Genomic DNA, 25,718 nt, shown 5'->3' on the forward strand with positions numbered 1-25,718 from the left:
ACAAATAACTACATTAAACCAGGCTAACCTTTCTTCATTTTTACTTACTTCAGAATACTTCCAGAAAATTGGTACATTTTTTATAAAGCGTTAAACGCTTTGGAGACAACTTGGTCAGATTATAAGCTTTCTGAAGATATTGATGAATTTATTAATCCTCCGCCACAACGATGATGAGTACGACAGGCTTTAAAGTTTCCAAAAACAATTACTAAATTAGTTGTTGTTCCACATTAATGACCTGTTTAAGAGTTTCAGGCAAATAAAATTCATTTAGAGCAGCAAATGTTGCGCGACTTTTTGAAAAAACACATAATTTTACATAAATAGGAAATTTGTTGTCATTATTAAAGAATCACAATTTTATTTATATTTTTAGTATATGTGATATTAAAAATAGTATTTTAAATATTAATTTTACAGTAGTACTTAAAATACTATTTGAATACAAAATTTAACACAAAATGTAACAATATTTAAATTAGCATTTAAATAGGATTTTAAAATACTATACAAGATAGTATTTTTAAATAGAGCAGTACTTTAAAAGTGTTAAAAATATTATTTAAATAATAATGGACCTTCACATCCTTAATTAAAAAAGGATGCATCTCTTTTCTTTGGAATAGAAAAAATGAGTAAAAAAATAAAAATGCACATAGACAAGAAAGATTTTTATCTAAAAACCTATTACTAGTACTTTTAGTGTCATTATTTATGGAAATTCAATGTAAATATTGTAGAAATAAACTCAAAAACTGGTAAGATATATTAACAAACACGTTTTTAATTTAAAAACATCAGCTGGTTCTTTTTTATTTTTATCCAAAGTTAGTAAGAGCCACTAGCAGCTTGAAACCCCTGATCTAGTCGATGGCAATACGGGGGAAATCATGAAAGCATTGCTTGATAAATGGGCTCACAAGATGTTTCTCTATCGCAGGTTTTCATTAAGCATGAAGGGAATAAAGTCAGTCTGACAGTGGATGGCATCAGCGGTCGAGCTAAGAGGATAGCCGGAGGCGGAAAGATCCGGATCAGCGGACCGTTATTCATCGGAGGAGTCCCGGCCTCAGTCAAGGTTAAATTACCTTGTTTTAAAACTCACACAGTTAACTTTCATCATTCATATGCTCAGGATATGTTAAAGTATTAAATGTTATTTTATTACTTTCCATGTCTGGAGGAGTCATAAAATGTCTGTTTCAGGAATTGTATTTTTTCCAAATAAGGACCTAGATGCCTTATAATTCCTGACTACAACGCAGGGTATTATGGGAAAATACAAGTTGGCAGGAGAAATGGCTCGAGGTCTTTAGTCACGACAAAAGAGAAATCCTACAACCGTTAAAATCTGATGCCACCTTTTGTGAAGAACAAAGTTGCGCTCAGTGTCTTCTTCAGAGGTTTTTCTGTTGTTTCCTTCAGTGGTTCTTGGTCCAGCGCCGCCACAGGCCAGGAGGGGAACAGGTTGCTCAAAGGGTTTGGATCATTTGACACGGTGCAGTGTGAAAGTGTAACCAATGTTTCAACTGAAACGAGTCTACTGGACTATCAGGTGTGAAAACACCCTTAGAAACCGGGTCAGGGTTACGTATTCCAGAGGCCGTCTGTCCAACCCTAACTGGGTCATCAACAGGACACTGATCCAGAACAATAGCTTTTCTTCAACTCTCCCGCAGTTTTAGCGTGACAAATGTCTGGGTCAGACAACAGACCGTGAGTTTCCGAAAGCAAGCGCACATGGGGTCAATGTGACCCAGGGGGTCTAAAAGACCACGAGGGTTTAAGTCCCTCTGAGGATTACTGGCTATGTTCTGGAGACAGAAATAAGGTGTAAAAGGTGCACACCTTTATCAGACGTCTTTCTCACTGTTTGTGTCTGAACTCCAGCCGAAACGTTTTGATGGTTTCATCGGATGCGTCAAGGACCTGAAACTGAACGCAGTTCCTGCAGGAAGCCCATCGTTCAGCCAGGGGACGGTTCCATGCTTCCAGAACCCTCTACAACCCGGAGCATACTTCTCCAAACAGGGAGGACACCTGAAGATTGGTAGCTACCCTCCCCGTCTTTTCCAAGTTTCAGCTGTTTGAAACCCTTTTAGGTCAGCGTATGCACTGATTGACGTGTCTCCGGCTCTTGGCAGATGACTCTTTGGTTCTGGGTCAGGACCTAGAGATCCAGCTGGAAGTTCGACCCACTTCAGACTCTGGGCTGCTGTTGTATGCTGGAACTTCATCTGACCAATACCTGAGCTTGTTCCTTAGCCAGGGAGAGGTGAGTAAAGGTTTCCCCAAGCACAAGAGAAACGGCAGGAAGAAGGTGGAGATTTTTCCTCTCGTTGTCATTCAAGAAATCCTAAAAATAAAACCTGAGGAAGATGTTTTGTGTCTAGGTGACTGTTTCAGTTATCAGTGGCAAAGGTGAATTCTCTACCTCGCTAATGCCTGAAGAACCTCTGTGTAACAGGCGCTGGCACACAATCAAAGGTGGGTTTACAGCAACCAGTCATCTTCCCCAAACAGAACCGCTCTCCGTTAATGCTGATGTATTCTTCCAGTGGAGAAGAGGAACAACGTTCTGAAGTTGTTTGTGGATGGAAGCGCCGAGAAGAGCACGGGCCCCAAACAGAACCGCTCTGCAGGGACCAAAGCTACCGTGTACCTTGGCGGTGCACCAAGTGAGTACAATATCACACAATGTTCTCCGCACAATTTCAGCGTTTCCTGAAAGTGTCTGCTAATGCTCACACATAATGTATAATTATTTCTGTGGCTGGGATATTAAAGAGAGGATATAAAAAAAGTAATCTAAAATCAATTGTTTTAAGCTTTATGCACCTCCCAGCATCTTCATGCTCAGCTCCTTCAGACTACCGGCAGCAACAATTAGCAAATACCTGGTGAGACTGCACATCTGCTGAACTACTTCTCAGTTCAACGCTCCTAAGAGAACGGATGTAAACAGCATCACAGAGAAGCGCTGTTGAGAAGTCAAAAAATTTTGACTTCACAATTTGACAACTTAAACTGGACCTCCGTCTCTTCAAGTTATGTTTGATATGTACAGCATTTACAAAAACTGAAGGTAACATAGTTGCTTGGTAATGTAAAATAGGTGGGAGGTGCAATGGGTCAATCATATCGCAATTTCAAAGTTTTCTTGATATTGGGGCACTGGGCCACTCTAGATCTGCTGCTTGTCACCGTACAGAACTAAAAACCGAAGGAGACAGAACCTTTTCTTCTGTGGCTCAATGTCAATGTCTGATGAATATGTTCTCAGCAAATGGTTTGGAATTCCCCGGTTTTTTCTTTTAACACCATAATAGCTTAATGCATGACAAAACAGAGGCACATTATGTAGAAAATTTGATATCACCCTTAATTATCCAGTCTATTAATATAGGAGGGGATGCATTTTAATTTCCTAGCCTGCCAATATCTGCATCCCCTGTCTATTGTCCTATTGATATGAAACTTGTACTCGTAGCTCATAGAACAAGTGTGATTATGTAGAAAAGGTGAAATCCCTCTTTGCTCTTTATTTCTCCATGTTAGCAGGGAGATGCATTTTTTGGCAAAGTCAATTATTAACCCCCCAGTATCTGCACGCCCTATGTATTTTCCCAAAATATTGTCCTATTGATATAAACTCATATCAGCAGTTAAAAGAATTAGTGATTAAGTAGAAAAAGTCAAATCCCTCTTAACTCTTTAGTTCTTCAAGCTAAGAGGATGCATTTTTTGACAATATGGATGTTGAGCCTGACGATATTTGCATACCCTGTCTATATTCCCCAAATATTATCCTATTGATATGAAACTTATACCAGTAGTTAAGAGAACAAATGTGATTATGTAGAAATTATGTTCTTTTCCTTCCCTGGGCCATTAGTGCCATAAACTCTTCTTCCAGGGCTTGCTAACTCTCTTTAGTGCCAAGCTTTTCTTTGCACTTAATGTACCTAGAATCTTATGGGGCAAAAGAAGTGTAGAAAGTGGCGTTATGTTTGCTCTTGGTCGATGCAGAAAAAGCCAGCTAGCTAACTTGCTAGCCGCTAGTTAGCGGTAGAGGCAACCGCCTGGCGTCACAGATGGCGCGCGACTCAAACTTTTAATAGAAAAGTCCCATGTAAAAAATAAAACATAGAATATATACATCAAAATAATACTGCCTTGACGAAATTTAAGAGCCTTAATTAAAGTATTTACGAAGATAATATTGCTTTCGCGATCCCTAGTGTCTGGGTCCTCCTGCTTCTTCAAAAAAATAATCTAACGGTTATTCGGCAGATTTTCCTCCTCCTTTGAAACGCTGTACAGTTTTATCTAATTTAACATCTGGCTTCTTCTTATCATTAAAAAGGGTACTTTTTGTCAAAAGAACAACATCAAAAATGAAATAACGTACGCCTGTTTTTCTAATCACTTTGTAAACTTTCTTTTGTCCGCCAGGTGGCGTCTCAGCGGCCACCCATCCTAACGGGTTTCCGGTGTTCCACGGCTGTTTCCGCCATGTTGGCATCAACCGTCGACCCGTGACGTTGTCTGGACCGCTGTCTGTTCACGGAGCCGTCGGAACCCGAGGCTGCCCTCACATGTAGAGCCTTCACATTCCCTGACAGCAAAATACTGGTGGTGGGTGTCATGTTACTGTAGCTAATTTAAAATATATATTAATATTTATTTTATTCTTTGGGGGAGAAAAAAAAAAGCATATTTTATATTTTCACGTTTTTGTGCCATGTCTGTAATTATTGGTTTCACATAAAGATGCACTGATATAAAATTAAAATGTAAAAATAAAAAAAAAATCTAATTTTGCAATTTTTCATGGAAGTGTTATGTTCCAAATTCCATACACTAATATTTCTGACGATAGGGCTTCATGAACTGGCTAAATTCATAGAAATTGATGGATTTGTTTGTTTTCTAATTGAACTAAGTTAAATAAGCTTTTAAATTTTTACAGTCACAAAAAAAAAAAATCACTGCAAACCAATAATTTTGACCTTAAATCACCCCATTGCTATAATTATTCTAACTTTCTCATATGATCTGCACCCCTTTTATTTTTGAACCCATGTAAAATGAAGCTTTTTTTGGTATGCTAACATTTCTTAAAGAATCTCAATGAATAAGCTGCGGCTCCCAGCCCTCATTTGTTTGAATAAAGTCTTTTTCATATAAAATTAGATGCTTGAGTGTTTTTCAGTTTGTACTTTAATAAAGATCTAGTCCCAAAAAGCCAACAGGAGACGGTACTTCAACCGCAGAAAGCAAAACTTAAGGCTTAGTCGCAGCAAGAGAGACGTCTACATGGTGTAGAAACATTGCCTTTGGTATATAAAAACATTTAAGACAATGCTGAAGTGGGAGGAAAAGTAAACAAAGTAGAGAGAGCAATGGGACTTGGCAGGCTGGTCTCTAATCTAGACTCATGTCTTCGTCATCTTCCTTCTTCTCTTTGGAGTCTCCTTTGCTGCTCTGCATGGCTCTGGCAAACGCTTCCACGTCTGAGGAGGAAACGGAAACATGTTTGAGACGCAGAAAGACCAGATTTCTTAAAAATAGATGGACGAATGCGTCAAGAAGCTGCCTGCCCCAAAAGCAGTGGAGACCGTCTGAATTTCAAATCTGCTACATCAATGCATCATGTGAACTTTAAAATGTTGCAAAAGACCCCAGAAAATGCAAATTAGCCGTATTTCCATGTACTAGGTAAGAGCGAATCAACCAGGCTATGCGAAACGTAGAAATTTAAATTTTGCAGTTTCTATCAACATTTTCTAATGGCACATCGAAACATTGCTAAGGTGGATTTGAAGGCAGGAATTAGCTCAATTTGGAAAATTACTAGTTAAAATCTGTTTGTACGATGGCGTAGACCTAGTTCCCGCAAGTCTGAACCGGATGTGATCAGCGCCATCTTGGTAGGCAAGCACAGCACAAAGCATAGATGAACCATCGCTTCCAGACAAACAAAATGGCTGCTATCAGCATCAACCCATATGAGATAATGGGAACATGTCAGACGATGTGGACAAGTTGCATCCAATCTACTGTAGTTCACTACCCAGTGAACAGGAAGAGTGCATACAAAATGGAGGAGCTTCGCGGCTTGAAATCCACAGAGGGATACAATCAATGTTTCAACTAATTTATACAGATCGTACGAACTCTTCGTGGGAATAACAAGGTTCTGGTGTCTGGCAGAGTAAGTACATGTTCGCCTTAGTTATCAGATGAAAGCTACATTAGCTAAGCTAATTTTGCTAGTTTGGCAGTTAATGTCACTGATACTTATTCTTAGTAGTAAACAGGTAGGTAGAGACGAAACAGAGTTACAATGTACTTACATTGTGTATAAATTAGATATGAATGAGGCAAGAGCTTGTTCTACTGTTGCCATAGCAACTGCCTACCAAGATGGCGGTCAGTACCAAAGATCCCAGAAGTGACACGTCACATAAGAACTACGCATTAAGGCCGTTATAGATAAAAGGAAAACATGGTAATTTAGTAAATATCTGACAATAAAAACATTTTAAAATTTATTTTAAATTTACAAAATAAAACTTTCCATGATGTAAGGGTGTGTGTTTGTCCTACCTCCCCTGTTGGCAGCGTCCACAGCTTCAGCCGACAGACCGAACTGATTCATCAGCGGGCCGAGCTGCCCCGAAGCCAAAGCGCTGCTGAACATACTCATGGACTGAAGTCAGACAGAAACCAGAGTCAGAACCGAACCGAACAGATGAAGAACCGTCCACGCCTGGTCTGGTTCTACCTGCTGGAACTGCGGCGAGTTCAGGGTGTTCTGGATCTCCTCGGTGCTCTGCAGTAAGCTCTCTCCGCTGGGGAGGAAGGGGAGGAGCCTCTGCTGGACTTCAGGGTTGGTCAGGATGGGAGCCATCATCTCCGGGGTGCAAACGCTCGCCAGGTCCACTGGAGGAGACAAACCACACCGTTAGCTGGAGCGTCCTCCGTCTCCCTGCAGCAGCAGGGCGAACCCGACGGCCTGCTGACCTGCAGATCCCTGCGCCGCTGCAGCGGCTGCAGGAACGTTCATGTTGGCCAGGATGCTCTGCAGGTCGCTGAGCTGGATGGGCTGGTGAGGAGGAGGGCTTCCAACGGAGGCCGGCGTCACGGGGGCCTGAGCTGGAGCTGCAAGTGGGGGGAAAAAACAGCAAGGAGTTCAGGACAGAGACGGTCGATTTAAAACAGGAAATGTAGCAAATGCTGCAGTTTTGTCCCCAACTGAACCGAGTCTACTAGACTTTCACGTGTGAAAACAACTTAAATTTAAAATCAATCCACAGATGGCGGCGTCCATTATTAATTTGGTAAACAGAGAGCTGCTTCGGGGTCGTAAACCGTTTACACAGCAGTCCGATTAATTACTAATTAATCAGAACTGAGCATCGAAGTGGTTGTACCTGGAGCAGCAGGGGCAGCAGCAGCAGTAGTGGCAGGAGCGGAGGCGGCAGGAGGCGTAGGCGTGGCCGGTGCCGGTGCCTGGGTGGAGCTCAGTCTCGGGGCTGCAGCTGATGAAGAAGCGGCCGTGGCTGCTTGGCTTCTAGAGCTGAGGTTGGCATGGAGACCGGGAGTTAGCATCACACTAGAGGAGGAAGTCTTAACGATGCAGAGGTGAGGTCTCACCTGGATGAGGAGCTGCTGGCGGGCGGGCCGCCGCTGCCTAGCAGGTTCGCCAGTCCAGGTCCGGCTAACGCTCCCAGGCCTCCTTACACAAACCAGAACAAATCTATAAAAGCTGCTCTGATGAAGCATTCAGGCTTTACAACAGGCATGTAAAACCTGTTGTAAAGCTTTACAGGCCTGTTGTAAAGGCCTGTAAAGCTTTACAACAGGCCTGCACAACATAACCCATCACAATCGTCATGGCAACATCAATTTCAGCAGGCATTCATTTCCCTCGATTCCCCATTTGGTGATGACTAAACTAATAAAACATGGTGGTGAAGGAAAAGAAGTCAGAAAAAAGTGACTCCATTGGGATGGATATTCAGCGAGTGACAAAAAAAAAGTGTTTTTATTGCAATTTTGTGATACATCGATTTCCATACGGCTGAAAAATCTTCATCCAGGGGCAAAAACTTTTCACTTAAAAAACTTGGGAGTTTTTTTTTGTAATTAAGCAAATTATTTTTTTTAATTTCAATTTGCGCAACTCTATGGCTAATAGAGACACAGCTAGTGAAAGCTAAAGTGTTACTCAGAGTGCCTCACCCAGTCCACCGAGCCCCGTCGGACCGATCAGCTGCATCAGCTGGTTGTGGCTCATGTTTCCCAGCAGGTTCTGCAGGCCGCCCTCTCCGCCCAGCGCCGACAGCTCGTGGCCGCTGCCGCCTCCGCTGCCCGGAGCGCCAGGAATGGGAGGGTTGTTCAGGAATTCGTTCACCTTACGGCAGAACTCCTCATCTTTGTCCGTTTTGGGCTCCTGAGTTGACGGTTTGAGAAGTTAATCGTCTCTTATATGCACTTCGATTTCCATTCAGCAGATTAGCAGCATCTTCCCACCTGCATCCAGAAGAAGAGCCTTTTGGAGCCAGCCTTGAACTTCAGCACATAGACGCGTCCCGTGGTGCACTGGTTCACCCTCTTAAACTCGCAGTCATCAGGGAAGATGATCAGATCCTGCAGGACATTTCAGTTCTGATTTAGTTCTACTGGAAAATAAGTCTCATAATCAGCCCAAAAATGATAAAGATCAGATATTCTTTATTATTTACTTTAGTCTGTTGAGTTTTTGCAGAAAATCACCCAGTATTATTTTTTTTTTGCTATTTTGAGTTTATTCTAAATTTTCAGAAAAAAAAGGTCAAAAACATTGAGTTTGTGATGTTAACTCCCACCTGCAGGTGGCAGTATTTCTTCTACTTCACTGCTCATCATGTGATACGGTAACTATGAAACCACATTTAAAGAAATTTATCGCAAAAATATTGTATTACAATTCTGTGTAAATACTCTTAATGCAGCACCAGAAAAAGAGATTTTGATTGCAAAAAAAAAAATATATATATATATATAAAATCACAAAAAGCCATAAATCGATATAGTTTAATAACTTTTTTTTTTTTTGGCAGAAATTCAGTTAAAAAAAATTACAATATCATGCCTGAATTCTCTCTATTGCATAGAGTTTACTGCAAATTTTACGCAAAAACTGTCAAAAAGATTGTGTTTAAGAAATGCCAACTCCAACCTGCAGTATTTCTTCCTTCTACTACACTGCTCCCTCTGCTTTACTTCATATCATGTTATAAATATATACTGCTCAAAAAAATAAAGGGAACACTTAAACAACACAATATAACTCCAAGTAAATCAAACTTCTGTGAAATCAAACTGTCCACTTAGGAAGCAACACTGATTGACCCGACGAGGGTCCCCGTTGTTTTGAGCAGTGTAAAAAGCTACATTTAAATAAGAAAATCCATCTCAAATATTGCTCAGTTCCTTGCTAATATTACTAGAGTACCACCACAATCGGGGATTTTGATTGCAAAAAACCCAAAACCAATCATTAAATCCTGGGACAGTTTTAAGCGTTACGTTTCTAAATGAAGAATCAAAGCCTGAACGCATCACAACATCTCTAGTAACGAGAAGGTAAGCAAATTATTTTGGTTTAATTTAGTTTAAAATAGAAAATACATTACTATCTACACATAATATGACAGCACTGTTGAGTGAAATAATTTCCAATCACATTATGAAAGTAATACACATTTCAGATTTCACTGAACGTGTTCTTAAATTATTTTCTTAATTTGAGGATAAAATCTTTACTTACATCATCAACATTCCCGGAGGTTCTGTCCTTCCAGCAGAAATGGATTAGAGAGTCATCGGACTGCTGGATGTACACCAAGCCCTTGCGTTTGTCGGGCGTAACCGTGTTCCCCTTCAGGCTCATTTTACCAGCACGAAACTCCACCAGGTACTTGCTAGAGCTTCCCCTCGAGCCGCTGACCAGACTTGGAAACAGAGCGCCAGACGACATCTTTACTCCCAAACTGAGGAAAAAAACAACATGTCAGTTTTCTGAGGTCATGTCTTTTACAGAATCAGTTGCCATCTTGGTCCAAACTGCTGACTGTGTAGTTTTTTAAATGTTCAAAAAAAAAGACAAGAAATGTAAAATTATTTATTTATAATAAGTGGTCAAGTTAAATAACTATGATTTTATTAGAGATCAAATCTGTCCATAATTGAGCACCTCTTCCTCGTTATCTACCAAATCCCACTGATATCAGTTAATTTCCCCCTATTCATCACAAATTATAGCAAATTACATTAGCTTGGTGTTTGGTTATACCTTTTATTAATTTGTTAAATTTAAATTGGTGAGTTTTTGTTCTGTTTTTTACATCTGGATCATAAGGGGGTTACGGACCGCCATATTGGATTCTACGGCCGGGGTTGTTGATAAAACCAGACTTCAGGGAGTGACCCAGTTTAAGTTGTTCACAAGAAAGTTGTTCTTCAAATGCAATCAGAACCTAACTAAAAGTAAAACTTCTACGTACTTTTTCTGCGTATAAAAATATTGCTCATCTTAGACACACATCCTTGACTGAACAAAGAATTACTTTTTAATCAAACAACTTTCTAAGCCTCCAGATAATCAATGCTGTAAAAGTTAGCTTTGCAAAGCTATCTGTCAAACGCTTTCTGTTTTATCTTAGGACTAACACCTGATGATTTTATTTAGTTAATGTCTTGCTTTAACTTGTGCGATGAGTTTGCTTTCACTAAATTAAATTTTAACAGTTAAGCCACGAAGTTGTCGTTAGCTCTGTGTAGTTCTGGTTGTCGATGCTAACGTTAGCCCATGACATGGCTAAACAGATGAACGACTAAAGGCCAAACAAAGTCTTGCAGAACAACCACCTAAGTTGTTCAAGGAAATAAACACACACACAAGACTCATTTAAAAATAACAAACTTAACATTTGAAAAAACTTACATTTAAATAATTGCGGCTAAATCTTGAAATATCTCAAAAGTTTTCTCTCCGCTGCGTCTGACTGTTACGCCACTTACGTAGAATGAGTGAACTTCCTGGTCATCGTGAACGCGCCTGCTGTGAGTGGATGCGCACGCATTTCAGAGTTTTATGGCAAGCCTTAGCATCAACAATAATACAATTCAATTTCAAAAACACGTCATCTATTCCAAAGGGAAATTAAATGTTGTAACTCATATTATTCAAAGTTCTTCACATATATATTTACTTAGATGCATATAAATATGGCAAACCTTATCATAATTTACATTTATGAGTTGTTCTACTGAGTAAATAATGTGCTTTACATACATGTTAATGCACGGTGATGGCCTAATAATACAACTGTTTTGAACAAACTGTTACTTCGTTATGCAGAACATAATGAGCAGATTTATTCTCACAGAAAGTGAGCTTCTTACCTCAATATTCCTCAATTTTACAGCTCATTTTTCGTTTGTTTTTTTTTTACATCTTGGATTTATATTGACGTGGACTTACATTCATAACGTTGAATAAATTAAAAAGTAATACACACAAAAAAAATCTAATTAATTTGAAATGTCACAACTTCGGATTTACGGATTATTGTTGATGCTAGTGGCTTGCCATAATGTGGGAGGAGTTTTCCTAGGGATCGCTGTCACGGACTGACAGGTCGCTCCCACCCGGTGTTAGCCGTTAGCTAGGCGGTACTTTCTGCTGCTGCCTTGTCTTGGAATGCTGTAGAGGCAGAGAGCGAAGCGAAAACTGAGATGCGAGAACAATAAAACTCCAAGTTGGCTTCGTTCAAAAAGGAAAATAACAACAGCCAAATCACTCCCGGTTGGAGAGAAAGAGGTAAGAAACGCACAGAGTTAGCCGAGGGGGGCTAACATTAGCCAGCTTTGCTGCCCTTGGATTAGTTAGCGAGCAAAGTGCTAAATGCAGGCAAGGATATGGACTAGCTAAACACCCCTGTTAACAAACATGGATGCTGGTTGCTTTCGTTTGATGCGGTGCTTGGAGATTATCCGCTTTAACCACAGTTTGATTCCGGAACCAACCTGTTTTTGGTTCGCAAATCTTTGCTCAGTTAAGTTAGCGCTGCTTCCACTATGACAGGTTTAGTTCTTGTAGTAACCTGCAGTAGTTGGGAGATAAATCTGGATTTACATTCTGCGCTTTTGATGTCTCAGCTGACGTCTGTGTTTGAAACGTTAGGAGAGACAGGTGCGTTTAGGCTGATGGATAAATATGGTTTTTATTTTTATGTTTTGCCTCGTCAGCTGTTACAGTAGGAGACGTCACTGACTTTGTTTCTATGTTTGAATTCATGATCGAAATAATTCACGAATTAAAAAAAAACACCTTTTTAACCCTCCTGTCGTCCTCATTTTCTGTATACACCCTGTGTCCTCCGGGTCAAAATGACCCGTCTTCACTAAACCCCCAATATAAGCAGCTTAATTGAATTTTAAACACCAAATTTCATCTTGTATATTGTCATTCACCACAAAATGTGTGAATACTTGAGTTTTCCCTCTCCACTTGAATTTCTATAGCTTAAGAAAATAAAAAAAATGTGCAAAAAGGAGTTTTGAATGCATTTTTATTCATCTCAGTGACTCATTTTCTTTTACTTTTCTCCAGTGAACAATTTAAAAAAAACACCTTTTTAAAGCCGATTATTCATTTAGATTTTCAGGTATTTTCCTATCTGTGAAAGATTTTGCTATCCAGGATATTCAGATTACCTACAAAAAAATAAAAATAAATTGTAATATACTTTATTCCCTCAGTAGCAGTCACTGGAAATTCACCTGTCAGACATAAATGGGAATAAGTGACTAATAAAATGCATCAAAACAACATCCCACCATTTTGAATCTATATGTACAACCAACATTATGTTCTCTTTGATGAGTTTAGGGGAAGGGAGATGTTGTCTGGTAATCCCTTTATTTTCTATTTGATTCTATCAAGGAACCCGTGGTACATTTTTTGTGCAGCTCTTGCAGTTCAAATTTCCCTGCATGTGATTTTAAAACACCTTTTTAATATTCAATTTCACTTTTAAGAGGAACAAGAACATGTGAGTAAATAACGGAAGTGTTTGACATTTTGTTTTTTAGGATTCTTTATCATCCAACCACAGTCCTAATAAAAGGTTTTTTTTAAATACATTGAAATTAGTTAGCTAGTTGCTTTTAGAGCAGCAGATAACGATTATTTGAGTTATCAAATATTCTGACGATTAATCAATTAATCAGATATAAAATGGACACATTCTGCTTATTTTTTATGTAACCACACATTAAAATTTCCAAATGAAGAAATGAGTTTGTTAATTTTTTAATAACAAAATAATCATTTTACTCCATACAATATTATAGCATAATGTTCCTTTGCTTGATTATTAACATTTTCTGCTATTCTAAGGCGTTGTTACCTTAACTAATGGGTACAGTCTAATCTGTTACTTTTTTTGATCAATTGATTAAAAATTGGACACCAATAAGTGCTTCATCAGATATTTATTTACAAAAATAAAACCAGGTGGTTCTAGGTAGAACGTGTTTACAGAAAGAGAGTGTTTTTTCATCTTAAATGCAAAATGTAAATATTTTTGTACAGTTTTGGCTTAATTGTTGCTCTGACTGTATGGTTCTTTTAGCAAATGCTTGTTTTTAGAGTCTCTGTATTCGTATTAATGATTATTTCATTACTAACTTAGCAGATGATTGTTACAATAAGTGATTAATCACAATCAATCCGATTAATCGTTTCAGCCCTAGTTCCTTTTAGATACTTGAAAGTCCAAAATGAATGTGCAATTATGTTTCTTTAGTTGCAACTTGTAATCTATTAGAAAAAAGCAAAAATCATGTGTACAAATTTGGCCTCTGCTGGTTAGAAAATGGTTTATATCCCAGTAGCATCTGAAGGAAGCGTCACCAGAGTGTGAAAACTGAAAGTTAAAGCCAATCAGTGACGCATGTGATGCTGCAGTCACATGCGGCTGACATGAACCTGGGCGAGGTTTTACAACAGCTTCCAACTGTCGGCAACAAAAACTGTAACTTGACATTGTAAATGCTGCAATAAAAGACAGAAGGAAACCAAGAAAATCTCTAAATACAAGTTCATTTTAGTTTTACTGCCATTTATCCAACAGAACTGCACAAATATTGGTTTTATAAAGAATCAGGAGCAATAAAGTGACCCCACAACAATTCAGAACCTCAATGACACAAATCTAAAAGAAGGAAAATAGTATAAAATTTATACTATTACACTCCAATAAGTATATAAAAAAAAACTCTTAAAGAATCCTAAAAGTGTGTAAACTTTGAGCTGATCTTACATGGATCTAAAAATGAATCCAGTAAAATTCCCCTGCCGTCTTCGTGAATAATAGGTTACGAAGGTAAATCCATATGCAGTCGTTCCAGGTTGCTTTAGTCCAGATTATTCCTCCTTTGTGCTGCGCTGTTGGCGTGTCGGCATCCATTAAGAAAACCAGCGAGTGAATGCTGACAGAGTGCCGATTCACCATCAGCTAATGAATTGGACCGGCCGTTTATAGCCAACGGAGGATGAATCTCTGTGTCAAACACGGAGCTAACGATTTGCTTTGCTGGCACTCTTAATTTTAAATTAATTGGAACTTTTAAATTAAATTAGTTTTGCTTCAATTGTAATCACCAGTTTACCTAAGTAATGACTGATTAATAATATGTTAAGCCAGTGGTGACCAAAATACCCAAACTGAAAGTATTCATTCCCCAATTAACAACTCAAAACTATAATTACAAAACAATAAATACAACGTTCACATAAATGTATACATAGGCCTGTCACGATAACAAATTTTGCTGGACGATTAGTTGTCTAAAAAATTATTGCGATAAACGATAATATTGTTTCAAGACATTTTGACACTGATTTAATGGAAATGACTAATAATGCATGCGATTTCCTGCCATAGATAGATACACTTTATTTTCAAAAGAACACATAGCACTGGAACTGATAAACAACCAAAAACAAAAATAAAATGGATTCTCAGTCTCCATTAACAAAAAACGTACTTGAATAAAAACTAAACAACATAAAGCCAAAGTGGAAATAAATACTGCATTCAACCAAAAGAGTGCAAATTATGAAGTCTGTATACTATATTGGCCTTCAGTAATCACTAGATTTAAATAAAGAAGATGCAATAGTTAACCTAATGCAATAGTTCATACTACACGATGTTTTGCCCCTATTTTCCCCTTAAGACAATCTTAGATCGTTGGCCGATATAAGATTGTCGCTGGTGATTTCGTAACCGATCATCCTGCAGTGTGTGGTGGGTTACGGTAGATCGTCAGCCGCTCCGATCTAAATCAGGGGTTTTCCCCGACTGGGAGTTTAACGCTGAATGTGACAGGTAGCCAATCAGAGCGCGGATTCTCCTCCGTGCTTTCTGAGAGGAAATTACGGAGGGGAATCCCAAACAGCTGACACGGCGCGACACGAAGTCCAGCGGACATTGGAGATGATATGTTGAAACAACATTAATATTTATTCAACATTTTGTGCAAAGAATATAGAAATGAAAAGGGGAGGAGTTGGAGCCAAATTGCTACCGCAGTTGATAAACCTGGTAACTTTTCAGCTGTTCTTTGTTAACGTGACATAAATAGGTTATAATGATTTTCATTCAGTCAGGACTTTACGCTGACCACGTAAAGGTAGATTCTAGTAAAGCATTGATTAATGCCTGGTTTTAAAATTAGTTAACTGGACTTGTAGCCATTATTTTGTGCCCATTTGGCTCAACTTCACACAGCACGACGAACCCGATCGAACCGTTATACCTCGGATTTCTGTCGGCTAATGTGTTTTGAAAATGGGCCGACAACTCGTGTAGTGTGCGCTGGACATTACACTAAGGAAATGAGGAAGGGAGGGTCAGTGGAGAGCATCGGAGCTGAGCCTTTTTTCATTCAGTGTCATCAACGGAAAGAATAAAGGCAGGAAGAGACGATAAAGCCGATAATTAAAATGAGGTCGATAGGTTTAATTTATCGTGCGATTAATTGATTTATCGTTTATCGCGACAGGCCTATGTATACACTTATTTACCTTTGAGATTTTCTTCTACAACCTTTGCTGTTTAGCCAAGTGAAATGGATGGGTGTACCAAAGTTTGTGTTTGAATGGCAGTGGCACGACTTATTATTAAACAAAAAATTATAAAAATACGGCCTAACTAAAGAAAAATTATTTGTGTTTTACTTAACAATTTCTGCTTAAGAAGATATAAACTTTAGAGATGCACGATATATCGGCACTAACATCGGTGTTGGCCGATATTAGTAATTTTTTAACATATCGGCATCTGTCCGATAAGTGAAACTGGGCTAATATGACCAACTGATTATTTTCATCTTGTTGCCATCTGTTTCTGGTCAGGGTTTTTTTTTTCCAAAGGTGTTGAGATGTTCAGAGAAATATTTATAATATCGATAAATACCATTATTGGCATTAACAGTAAAGTTAATATCGGCCCAAATTTTCATATCTGTGCATCTCTAATAAACTTGCCACGGAAAATTGTATCCTAAAAACATTTACAAAATGTTGGATGGCTAAATTTGTGCCATTCTTAAATTATTGGTCACCAAAATTAATTCAAAAGCCGCACTTTGGACATATTATTATTGATAATTATTGATTAGCTTTTTGTTTTAAATACCTGAAATGCTATCAAACTAGTGGTGTTACCTTTCCTGTGTTCTGTTTTATCCTGTTTTCACTCCATGTTGTATTTTATTTTTAAGCAGTTATGAGGCTCAGTGGCAAAACACGAAACTCCATGTTACTCAGCAAACTGTTGCTAGGTAACCAGGAGTTACCCAGCAGGTCGTTGCTAGGTAACCGAAGAATGAGCGAGTCAGTTGAGTTCACCAGACTTTAATTCCCTGTGAGCAATAAATGACTTGGGCCATTACTTTAGGAATGTATTGGATATTCCATTAGACGTATTACCTATTGAACTTGATCACGTGTTTATCGTGATATTATTGATTAGCTATCCAGCGCTGCTTTAAACTAATGGATCGTTGCTGATTGCATCATTTTGTAGCAGCGTTTCATTCGTTGTTGTCTCTGAGGAGCCAAACAGAAAGTAATTCTGCGTCATCTTCAGTTGAAAGCAGAAACTGAGGTCAGATGAGCTCGGATAGGAACCCAGCTATCTTTTTATCTGTGTTGATTCTGCATTTGAAGACACTTCAGTCAAAACCGAGGTTTTATGCTGGTTTTCAGTTTGAGCTGCGGTTGAAACGGATCAGTTGGAGCTCAGAATCGGAGCGGGCGTTTGGTTTGCTGTGTGTTTGCAGCAGCTGTGTTTACTTTATGTCGGTTATAACAATGAGGTCTCTTTGCTGATTCTAAATAAACCTTAAAATTCTAATGAACACTAAACGCTGGACCTGGAAGACGTTTTAAACATCCAAAATAAATAAACAAAACAGGAGAAACAACAAACAAAATGAATTATGAAGTAAATTATTTGAGACCAAAGCACCAGACCGAAGACTTTTACCATTCAGCTTTTGGTAGGAAAAGAGAAACGATCAATCAGACAAAAGGGAATTAATGAGGTAGTTTTAATTTATTATTGCAATTAATTGATTTATCTTCCCAGACAGAGGAGTTTGTCCATCTCAAATCCAACCGTATTTTAAATTTAATTTAACCAAACTTGAACGTTTTTAACCTCCCCGTTTATTCAAACAGACGTACATGTTTCCCTTATTCCCTTATTTTAATCTGTCTGTGAAAATGAGTTGCGTTAAGACATAGAAGGTTTGTGGAAAGTCTCCCGGTTAAAGACGAATGTTGGCCAGGTGAAATGTGATTGGCCGCTGTGTGAAGCGTCCTGAGCGGGTCAGACGTGATCGTTCACACACACCAGAACGGTGTCAGTGTGCCGGTAATCCCGCCGCTCCTGATGAATTGTCCTCATTGGGTAATCCTGGCCAAAGGAGGGCGGAGAATCGTGTTACTTCTGGTTAATCTCCAGAAGTCACACAGGAAGCGCATGGCGGCCAATTCAGTGCTGGCCATATGGCGTCACGACGAACTCCTCAGAGGATGGCTGGTTCTTGTTCAGTCCACATCCGCTGTTCTCTCTGACTCCGTCTGAATACAGGTTTTGGTTTTTCTTCAGATTTTTCTTTGTTTTAAAGGGGACATTTTTATATAAAACTCACATTTTGCACATTTTTGGGTCTCAACAGCTTCTAAAGACTAAGAGTTTAAAAAAAACACCCAGCTGTTCTTTTGGCACTAAGTTGTCTGGAAGTTCAAAAAAAATTCCTGCCGTTGCCTAGCAACACCAGCGGAATTTCTGCCATTGCCTAGCAACCCCAGCGGAATTCCTGCCATTGCCTAGCAACCCCAGCGGAATTCCAGAATGTTGGGTCAACTGGATTTATGCGCCGAACAATGGCTGCTGGAAAACACAAGTGTTTTGTTGTTGACTTGCCATCCAGAAACCACTTCTTCTCCATTGTGCAGGAGGCTCCACTTCTGCCTTTCAAAGATGATCACAAATAATAATCTACAAATGTAGTAATTGATTAATTGTTAACTGGAGTGAACAGACTAAAAAAAAATAGAAACATTTGCTAGAGAACAACACGCTGAGAGCAGTAAGCCAAAGCTTTTCAAGAAAATAAAGACTTTTTGTATTTAAGATAGAAAAATAAAAACTTTGTCTGTAAATATGTTTTACCCAGAACTCCTCATGTGGCAGTGTTCAATTCAAATCATTCAAATTCTGTAAATAAAGAAATGTATTACGCTCCTTTTGCTATCCAATTAATTAGTTATTCATAAGTCTTTTCACATGTTGATGTTTGAAGTACTTTGCATCTTTTGGTACAAATAAGCAAGTGTTCACTAAAGTAACGTTCAGTTTTAGGCAATAATACGTTTATTTGCTTCCTTAGAAAATGAATTTAATTGTTTATTTGTATCTTTCAATTTATTTCTAATAGTGTATTAATAAAGCCTGAGGTGAAAAATATGCAGATATTTCCATCCGATTAATCATCAAAGTAATCAATATTTCTGCTGCTTATTAATTACTGAATCCCTGAGTTGCAGGATAAATCACGGTGGGTTACATGCTGCTATTCTGTCGCTGCCTGCAGCAGCCTTCAACATTTTGATACGATTTTTTAAATGTGTCCTCCACTGTTTGTTTTTGCCTATTTAAGGGAGAAGCTGAGTGAGAAGGCAAGAAGACAGCAACAGAGCGACCATGGACCACCAGCGGCAGAGGACTCTGTCCACTTCAGGAGAATCGCTCTACGTTGTCCTCGGAGTCGACAAGAACGCCACAACAGAGGACATCAAGAAATGTTACAGGTGTGCAATGATATCGACGAACGGGGGAAGGAGATCCGTCTGTTGCTGTGATGTTTTCTACCACTAGAGGGAGGCAGAGAGCTGTAAGACAGGCTTTCTAAACATCCTCCAGCTTTTTGTCCCATCATTAGGAGACGATGGGAGGAATTTCAGAAACAAACAGGAGAACATTACTCATGTGAAGTGGTGCAACAAACCCTGAGACATCATAGGGATTCTTATTAAATGCAAGGTTAAGGAGAGGAGAAGAAAAGACATGTTTGGTACCAATACTGAAGCATCCTGACCCAGTTGGGCCTCCTTCCAATTCTGCCAAGAATAAAAAGTGAGACTCTTGTGCCTAGGTCTGGTTAAAATGCCAAACAAAACAAAAATCATTTATCTTGTTTGGGATAAAGGTGCCAATAGTGAAGGATCCTTTGGTTCCAGTCCGTTTGCGTAGAAAGCCTGGTTCTTTTGTGGAGGTGAAAATGCTCAACCGGGCCAAAAAAAGCAAACTCCAGTCCGCCGACAAACCTCGGTTTGGGTTCGGTTGAAGTGAACTCTGGTTTGGTTTGAATCCATATGTGAACTCCAAGTAGACCAGAGTCTACTTGGAGTCCAAAAGCAGGAAGTGAACTACAGCGCAGGGCATTCTGGGTAAATGCAAGCAAAACAAACTTGTTAGCCTAGCATTAGCAGGAGAAATGACTGTGATCATTAGCAAAGACAAGGAAAATCGTACAACTGCTAAAATGTGATGCTACTCCATTTTTGTAGAAAGTTGCGCTTGTTGTCTTCCGAGGTTTTTGTGCCGTTTCCTTCAGTGGCTCTTGGTGCAGCGCCCCCACAGGCCAGGAGGGGAACAGGTTGGGATTGTGTCATTTGACTTGGTGCAGTGGGAAAGCGAGCCACAGCAGCTGAAAACGTAACAAATTTGGTCACCAATCAAACTGATTCTACCAAACTATCAGGTGTGAAAGCAGCCTGAATGAGAAATCTGATGTGTTTCTTCATCTTTTTAACTCGCAGAAAACTGGCGCTGAAGTTTCACCCTGACAAAAACCCGGACAACCCGGACGCGGCTGAAAAGTTTAAAGAAATCAACAACGCTCACTCCATCCTGGTGGATCCCACCAAGAAGAACATCTACGACAAGTACGGCTCCCTGGGCCTCTACGTGGCGGAGCAGTTCGGAGAGGAGAACGTCAACACCTACTTCGTTCTGTCCAGCTGGTGGGCCAAGGTGACCCACTGCAGTTTGAAGTTTGTTTTTTATTGTAGATGAAGAGAACCTGAACACTTCCCAGCCTCTTTTGCTCTCTTTCCTCCCAATCACGATATTCAGGGTTTGTACGGAGGCTTTGAGTCCTTGAAAATGGTCTGGAAAGTGCTTGAAAATGCTTGAATTTTTATTAGGTGTTTCAAGGTTTGGGAAGTGCTTGAAGCTCTTTAAAAGTACTTGATATTCAAACTGCACAGTTTTGTAAGCAATTGCATTTTAACGCTTGATTAAAAGCCTACATTTACACATAATAAAGATACTTTTTTCCCTCGCTGTCCGAAGTTAAATCAAACTAAACTTTTATTGTTTTTGATCAGTTAGAATTACAAAAATTATTTCTATTTGCTAAATGTCAGAAAACGTTTTTTGAGATTTTTTTTTGTAACTTTCTTTTCTTTAATTAAGCCTTTAAAGGTCATTTATTTTAACACAATTGTTTGGATTGTTTCAGTGTGATGAATATTTATTACTTCTAACAGCTCAATGACTGATTGCGGCTTTCAAAACAGTGTTTTTGTGATTTCTCACATTGTGACCTTTGCCCCCCCAGGCTTTGTTTGCCTTCTGTTGCCTGGCAACAGGTTGCTACTGCTGCTGTTGCCTGTGCTGCTGCTGTAACTGCTGCTGCGGTAAATGTAAACCCCGGCCGCCGATGGACCAGGAGCCTGAGTTCTACGTGACCCCTGAGGACCTGGAGGCCCAGATGACTGCAGACGAGAGAGGTGAGGCTACGGCAAGCCGTCCTACCATAAAATCTGTCTCCTCTGAATGTCTGTGATCACGTCCTGGACATCTGTCCTGAAGGGTACTTTTAGATATCTGCAGTTAGTTTCTGACTAGTAAGGATAATAATTCAAGAAATCTTCAATTACATTTTCACGAGTCAGAATTTGTTTCTAAGCATCTCAAGTTACGTCGCCGGATTTGTCATTTACATCCATTTTTACTGAATCAGATGTCATGTAAAATCAACTTTTTGAGTTTTTCTTTATGTTCATAATGTCAGAGACATACCTGGAGTGTTGTTTTGATTATTTTATTTAGTCTCCATGGCAACCATGCCGCTGTGTAAAATGGCTGGGTGGATTTAGCCCCGCCTTTGAGGCGCAGCTCCTCCTCTACGCTTTCTTTCTTTTTGTTTCTTCCTTTCTTTTTCTTTTCTTTCTTTTTGTTTCTTCCTTTCTTTTCTTTTCTTTCTTTTTGTTTCTTCCTTTCTTTTTGTTTCTTCCTTTCTTTTTCTTTTCTTTCTTTTTGTTTCTTCCTTTCTTTTTTCTTTTCTTTCTTTTTGTTTCTTCCTTTCTTTTTTGTTTCTTCCTTTCTTTTTATTTTCTTTCTTTTTGTTTCTTCCTTTCCTTTTTCGTTTCTTTCTTTTTGTTTCTTCCTTTTTCTTTCTTTTTGTTTCTTCGTTTCTTTTTATTTTCATCCTTCCTTTCTTTCTCCATTAGTTGCATTTCGCTGCATCTGCTCTTCCTGTTATCAGCACATTCAACATAAAAACAAAAAATGGATCAAATAACAAATAAACTGATTCTTTTTGAATCGTTGATGTTTTTCGTGTTTCTGTTTTCCTTCTAGACGGCAGCGATCCCATCGTCATGCAGCCGTCATCGGCCACAGAAACCACCCAGCTCACCTCTGAAGCGCGCCAAAGCTACAAAACCGACTCCTACTAGACACACACACACACACACACACACACACACACAGCAGAAAGAGGCTGCTAGGGCTGGGATGTCATTAATATTTGTCCGGCACATCAGTATCGGGCGGATTTACAGCTGCACCAACTTTAACCCACTCACTCGTCTTCCTAAAGACGCTGAAGCTTTTTGGCCAAACTTTTGCCGTGTTTCAGTTTCAGTTGCGTCGCTTTGAGCTCTGTGTTCAAATCTCTGTTAAAATATCACATTTTTGTGGCGTTAAAAATTAAACTGCAGTTGAAATCAGTAAATCTGCGTGGAATGTAGAATAATTAAAAAATGGACTGGCAACGTTTTGCTAAATCAACCCTAAAAGTTGCCAAAAGTTGACCGTGTCGAGCTGCTCAACGCCGTTTTGAAAACATTTATGGGTTTTTGTACCGTTTTTTTTTAGTCTGTATGCGATTCATCGATTACTACATGAATTGATGACTAGTGCAATAATCGATTAATTTGATTTATTTCCTTTGTTATCGTCATAATCTGGAGAGGGTGTTACTAGTTGATTTCTAAAATAGATTATTGCTATAATCGATTGACTGATTGTCTCAGCCAATCACACTGTAGGCTTCTTAATGATTAATCCATTACTCAATTAGTTGATGATTATTCAATTATCGATTAATCATTCTGGCTCTAAAGTGCTGGACTTTATGTTTTAATACATTATGTGAACTAAATCTTTAATATGTTTAACAGACTGAAAGCTCCCTTTCTGAGCTGCACCTCTTTATTTTCTTCACACTAACAGAATGTGGCGATTCAGCAGGAATGGGCTCAGAAAAAAATGACATTTTTATTTAAAATGTAAATTAAAACTAAATAAAAGTCGGTTCTGAACGGATGTTTAGGAAATCCAGCGTTAGTTTCCGAGCCGCTCTGATGTTTCTCAGCAGATCGGGATATTTTAACAGAGAAAAGCTTCAGGTTTGATTTGTCTCCACTGTGTAAAGGTGCAAACCAGCCCTAACAGCAGCTCTCTCACACACACACACACACACACACACACACACACACACACACATCCCTGCCAGTTTTCCACTTCCTCTCTTTTTCAACCCTGCAGATGAAAGTAGACGTGAGCGCTCCGTGTTTTTTTTAAACTTTCAGGTATGAAATTAGGGGAAGAACAGGGACAGTAGCAAACTAATCATTTGTTCCAGTAGCTTTAAATATATCAGCCATGACCCATCAGAACAAAATCAGCTGTAAAAATTACATTTTCCCCTTAAAAAAAGTACTTTAATAGAGATTAAATATCTAACTTTATGCAATAATGTTTAAATTTTATTTTAAAAAGTGGTTTTCTTTGAAGGTGGGGAGATTATTCCAGCTAATTTGAATAATTAATAATAATTTCATGTCTGTATAATCACCAGCATTACTTTGAATGCCAGATTATTCTTCCTGAATCTACAAAAACAAATTATGGAAACTTTCCAGTTTAGTTATGGGATTATTATTCCCATCAGATTTAAGAGCCATTTTGATTTGGCTTTTCTGTTTGATCACAGCTGATTCTTCCTCTTCTCCGTTTCTTTTTCTTCTTCTTCATATGAAGGCTTGTTCAGTGTTGAAGACAGAGGCCACAGAAACTCTCCGGGTTTCATCCGGCCTCTTTGTTATTGTAAAATAGCTCTAGAACAGTAAACAGGCGCCCCCTAGCGGCCATCGGTGCGAATTTATACACTGATTTTATCCGTTTTTTTTAGTTTTTGTTTTGTGAAATGGTAAAAATGCTGTACATGTTGTGTAAAGTTACTGTAGATTTTACTGTATTTTTGTTTGTTTTCTTGTCTGCATCTGTATTTGCTTTCTCTTGTTTTTGTTTTACTTGTTTATGTTGATCATGAAGGGACGATACTGATATCCAAAGTCTTATTTAATCGTGTTTTCGTAGAAAAGCAGTTTACAACAATCGATCTCATTGAGCAAGATTTATTTATCCTACATAAACCTTTACGCAAACCGAATCAGTTTTATAAAACCGGGTGTTTTTTCACTTTGATTCTGTGTTAGGGACAGTATAAGTATAAAAACAAAAAGAGAAGAGAACATTTCTGCAAAAAAAAAAAAAAAAACCTGAAATTTTCTAGCAAAAAAAAAAAATCTAAAATTGAAAAGTAAAAAAAAAAAACAGAAATTTTGAAATTTATCTCAATAATAAAAGAGTTTGAAATGTCAAAAACTTTCTAGAAAAAATACATTTTTAGATTAACCTCTGGAATTTTGGAGAATTTATTTTTTAAACTTCTGAGTTTGAAAAGTTTAAAAATTTGCTCGAAAGATCCCCAAAATTTTCAGATTAATCTGAGAATTTTTTAAGAAAAGAACTAGAACATTTATCAGTTTGAAAAGTTTAAAATTTGCTAGAAAAAAATACATTTTGAGATTAGTTTCAGGAATGCTAAACAAAACCTGGAAATTTCAGTTTGAGATTTCGAAAATTTACTAGAATAAAACTAAAATTTTGAGATGAAGTTCAAATTTTGTTGAAATAAAAACATTTTGGAAATTGTTTTGGGAAAAAACTCTGAAATTTTGAGAATAATCTAATAAATTTTCTATCAAAAATCTGAAACAAACTCAGATATTTCCAAGGTTTTTTTCTCACAATTGTTTTTGTTTTTTTGGCAGAAATTTCCTCCTTTTTTCTTTTTCATATCTGTAATATCTCTAATAGGCTGCCGTACATCTCATCATGCATTCATCCATCCATCCATATCATGAGAAACTGCAGGTTTCGCTGCTCTGGAGCGAATCCTGACATCTCCATCGTTCAAAACATCGACAGAAATGAATCCAGCAGCGTTTTTGTTTAATTTATTCTTATTTGATTTTTAGCCGGTGTGTGAAGCGGATGTTTGGTGTGTTAGTCCTGCTGTACATACGCAGCGCAGCCTGTAGATATAGGTGGAGGCTTTTCTGTTTTTAGCATGGACTCGTGTTTTTACCTGTCGGCCGGAGATGTGTGGGGAAAATACATGAAGTGTCCGATGTTCTGTTGGAAAATAAACGGCTCTGATGCTTGAATTTCTCACTGTGTGTTTTATTAATGACTATAAATAGAAGGAAAAGAAACGTGGGGACTAATAACTGAAATTTGTTCTAAAGATTCTGCAATTTTCTGAGATAAAAAAGTCAAACATTTGCTATAAAAATGTCAGATTTTGAGATTAAGCTCAGAAATTTTCTAGAAAAAACTTGTGAATCTCAAGAGAGTCAAAAGTCTCTCGCCTCGTTAGCTGGAGATCGGCGCCAGCAGCGATGGAGGGATGGATGGATGGATGGAGGGATGGATGGA

The 25,718-nt window shown here is 38.5% G+C and overlaps 3 protein-coding genes across 7 annotated transcripts in view; 2 read left to right on the forward strand and 1 right to left on the reverse strand.

Moving 5' to 3' along the window:
* lama5 (laminin, alpha 5) overlaps positions 1–5,198 on the forward strand; it is a 96,622-nt gene extending 91,424 nt beyond the window's left edge. For both annotated transcript variants that reach the window (XM_017309445.2, XM_081609330.1), the window contains exons 75-80: positions 944–1,081; positions 1,894–2,053; positions 2,148–2,278; positions 2,397–2,490; positions 2,562–2,681; positions 4,459–5,198. In XM_017309445.2, the coding sequence (XP_017164934.2) occupies positions 944–1,081; positions 1,894–2,053; positions 2,148–2,278; positions 2,397–2,490; positions 2,562–2,681; positions 4,459–4,607 (792 nt within the window). In that variant the 3' untranslated portion in view covers positions 4,608–5,198. The remainder of the gene's footprint in view (positions 1–943; positions 1,082–1,893; positions 2,054–2,147; positions 2,279–2,396; positions 2,491–2,561; positions 2,682–4,458) is intronic.
* A 10-nt stretch (positions 5,199–5,208) lies between these two features.
* On the reverse strand, positions 5,209–16,879 carry LOC103461924 (proteasomal ubiquitin receptor ADRM1). Of its 4 annotated transcripts, none has more exons than XM_081609335.1 (10): positions 16,796–16,879; positions 9,824–10,046; positions 8,545–8,661; positions 8,254–8,464; positions 7,666–7,747; positions 7,443–7,588; positions 7,033–7,170; positions 6,794–6,951; positions 6,616–6,718; positions 5,209–5,519 (listed from the first exon to the last, which is right to left on the reverse strand). In XM_081609335.1, the coding sequence occupies exons 2-10, from the start codon at positions 10,031–10,033 to the stop codon at positions 5,431–5,433; spliced, it is 1,254 nt and encodes a 417-aa protein (XP_081465461.1). In that variant the 5' UTR covers positions 10,034–10,046; positions 16,796–16,879; the 3' UTR covers positions 5,209–5,430. The 4 variants fall into 4 exon arrangements, with proteins under 4 accessions (XP_081465461.1, XP_081465459.1, XP_081465458.1 ...); XM_081609333.1 differs by lacking the exon at positions 16,796–16,879 and adding an exon at positions 11,077–11,167 and having other exon boundaries at positions 7,666–7,744; XM_081609332.1 differs by lacking the exon at positions 16,796–16,879 and adding an exon at positions 11,077–11,167.
* On the forward strand, positions 11,662–25,447 carry dnajc5ab (DnaJ (Hsp40) homolog, subfamily C, member 5ab). Its single transcript, XM_008404292.2, has 5 exons — positions 11,662–11,878; positions 19,300–19,450; positions 20,462–20,675; positions 21,265–21,436; positions 22,290–25,447. The coding sequence occupies exons 2-5, from the start codon at positions 19,344–19,346 to the stop codon at positions 22,385–22,387; spliced, it is 591 nt and encodes a 196-aa protein (XP_008402514.1). The 5' UTR covers positions 11,662–11,878; positions 19,300–19,343; the 3' UTR covers positions 22,388–25,447.
* Positions 25,448–25,718: the final 271 nt, after the last annotated feature.

This window comes from Poecilia reticulata, chromosome 7, assembly GCF_904066995.2.
Source record: "Poecilia reticulata chromosome 7, P_reticulata-male-v2, whole genome shotgun sequence".
NCBI lineage: Eukaryota > Metazoa > Chordata > Actinopteri > Cyprinodontiformes > Poeciliidae > Poecilia > Poecilia reticulata.